The sequence below is a fragment of the Acomys russatus genome, chromosome 7 (genome assembly GCF_903995435.1).
Source record: "Acomys russatus chromosome 7, mAcoRus1.1, whole genome shotgun sequence".
Lineage (NCBI taxonomy): Eukaryota > Metazoa > Chordata > Mammalia > Rodentia > Muridae > Acomys > Acomys russatus.
The window spans coordinates 56,289,500-56,291,644 of record NC_067143.1 but is presented as its reverse complement, the minus strand read 5'-3'; the positions used below and the strand labels follow the sequence as shown (position 1 = coordinate 56,291,644).

Here is a 2,145-nt window from a genome sequence, read left to right as displayed (position 1 = left end):
GCCACTTTCCATCATCCGAGCTGACGATTATAGTGCTGTGTTCTGTTCACAAACTCATTGTATAACTTGATTAATATTGTCTATGAGAATGAGTTCTGGTTGGGGCCACCAATGTCTACAGTCACAATAAAAATAAATGTGCTGATTATCACTGCAGAAGCAGCTGGAGGTTATTTTTCTAGTATAGCTTTTACCTTTTTGGATTCTCAATTTTAGATAAAATAGAACAATACATATCCAAAACGATTAAAAAGTCAGATATATGGGATGCTTTGTTTGTTTGTTTGTTTATTTTTAAGACAGTGTTTCTCTGTGTAAGAGCTCTTGCCATCCTAGATATCCTCTGTAGACCGGGCTAGCCTTGGACTCAGAGATCCACTTGCCTCTCCCCAGCAGGTGCAGATATTAAGGCAGGTGTCACTACACCAGATAAGATATGGATTTTTTTTGTGTGTGTGTGTGCTGAGGTGTATTGAGTATTTGTAAAGGAAGGGCATAGTGAGGAACCTTGTTTTGTTTTGTTTTTGAGTTAGTGTTTTTTTTTTTCTCTTTGGAATTTTCTGAATTAGTGTTTCCTTCAGTTTTCCATCAACATAATAAATCTTCACGCACTAAGGATGCAGAGATGCAGTTGGCCTATTTACCACCCTTTCTTCAGTAATCTCTTGATTCCTTGCTTGATCTCTTGGGTTCTCACGCCATAAACAATGGGATTAAGGGCTGCAGGGATGACATGGTGGAGGACATTGAGTAAGACAGGCACATCTGGAGAGACCTTTCTTTTGGCTACATGTGTTAGGATGAAGACCAAAAGAATGGTGCTAAAGAATAGGATAAGGATGAAGTGAGAACCACATGTGCTCAGAGCTTTGGCTACAGCACCCTCTGCCTTGAGTCTCAGCACAGCTCTTAGTATGAATGTATAGGAGAGAAAGATGAGGATGAGGTCTGATCCCAGCAGAGTCCAGCCTCCAGCAAACTGATAAAGGCGATTGACTGTGACATCATCACAGGAGAGTCTAGAGACAGACATGTTGGCACAAATGCAATTTTCAATGACATTTCTTCTACAGTAATGGAGTCGTGCTGAAAGAATAGGGATGGGCAAAGGAATAAGGACATTCCTGATCAAAATGAATGCAGCAGCCTTGACTACAAATTGGTCAGTGATGATGGATGGATATCTCAATGGATGACAGATGGCTACATAGCGATCAAAGGCCATGATCATAAATGTGCATGATTCCATAGCAAGAAAGCTGTTCATGATATACATCTGGAGGAAACAGGCAGAAAAACTAATGGGCTTGAGATCAAACCAGAAGATGGTTAATACTTTGGGGATGACAGTCAGGCAGAGTATAATGTCCAGCATGGATAGCAGGCTGAGCAGGTAGTACATGGGTTCATGCAGAGAGGCTTCCATCCGGATGGTGATCAGAAGAACAGCATTGGCCCCCATGGCCAGGAGGAAGAGGAGGCTGAGTGGCAGTGAGAGCCAGAGCTGCCAACTGGGAGACCTGACAAAACAATTTAGGAGGAAGCCTGAAACTCCAACTGAGATAGTGTCGTTCTTGTATGTTGTCATATTTTGTCATGCCATCCTACAGCTTACTTTTATGAGCTGTAAAAGTAGGATTTAGACAATTAGGTTCCAATTCTGAACATATGAGGGTAGAGCAAGTTGTTTATTTGGACACAAATATAGCCGGTTATGCAGGTCAAGCGAATGCATCTGTTCATCTCTGGTATCTTGGTCCTGGGACACTACTACCACCTTAACCATGCAGAGGGCCGAAGTAGTAGGATTTATCTATACATTTGATGGTATCTTCAAAGAGTTGGTGCATCTTTACAGAAAGTAAAACTGAGAAAAAGACTTAGGAAATTGATTATCATGTGCAAGTGAGCCTAATGTCTTGCATATATTTTTCTCCCCATTTTCTCTGAAATGCTTAGTCATCTATCATCCAACTAAACTACTCAATGTAACAAAATAATGGGCAGAGCTTGTCACAAACCAGACTCAGATAAATGTCTTTAGTTCCAGTAGCAGCTAACCTTTCATTTGTACTTGTTTTTCTTTACTTATATATTTTATCAACTCTATAATGAAGAGTCAATTCTTTTGTCTCAGAAGTAATT

At 40.5% G+C, this 2,145-nt stretch overlaps 1 protein-coding gene across 1 annotated transcript; it reads right to left on the bottom strand.

Annotated features, from left to right (window-relative positions):
* Window positions 1-640: 640 nt before the first annotated feature.
* Window positions 641-1,588, bottom strand: LOC127192266 (olfactory receptor 56A3). Its single transcript, XM_051149593.1, has one exon. The coding sequence runs from the start codon at window positions 1,586-1,588 to the stop codon at window positions 641-643; it is 948 nt and encodes a 315-aa protein (XP_051005550.1).
* Window positions 1,589-2,145: the final 557 nt, after the last annotated feature.

What these genes read in the sequence shown, in the direction of transcription:
- LOC127192266 (XM_051149593.1), bottom strand. Translation starts at nt 1,588, where the DNA reads ATGACAACATACAAGAACGACACTATCTCAGTTGGAGTTTCAGGCTTC.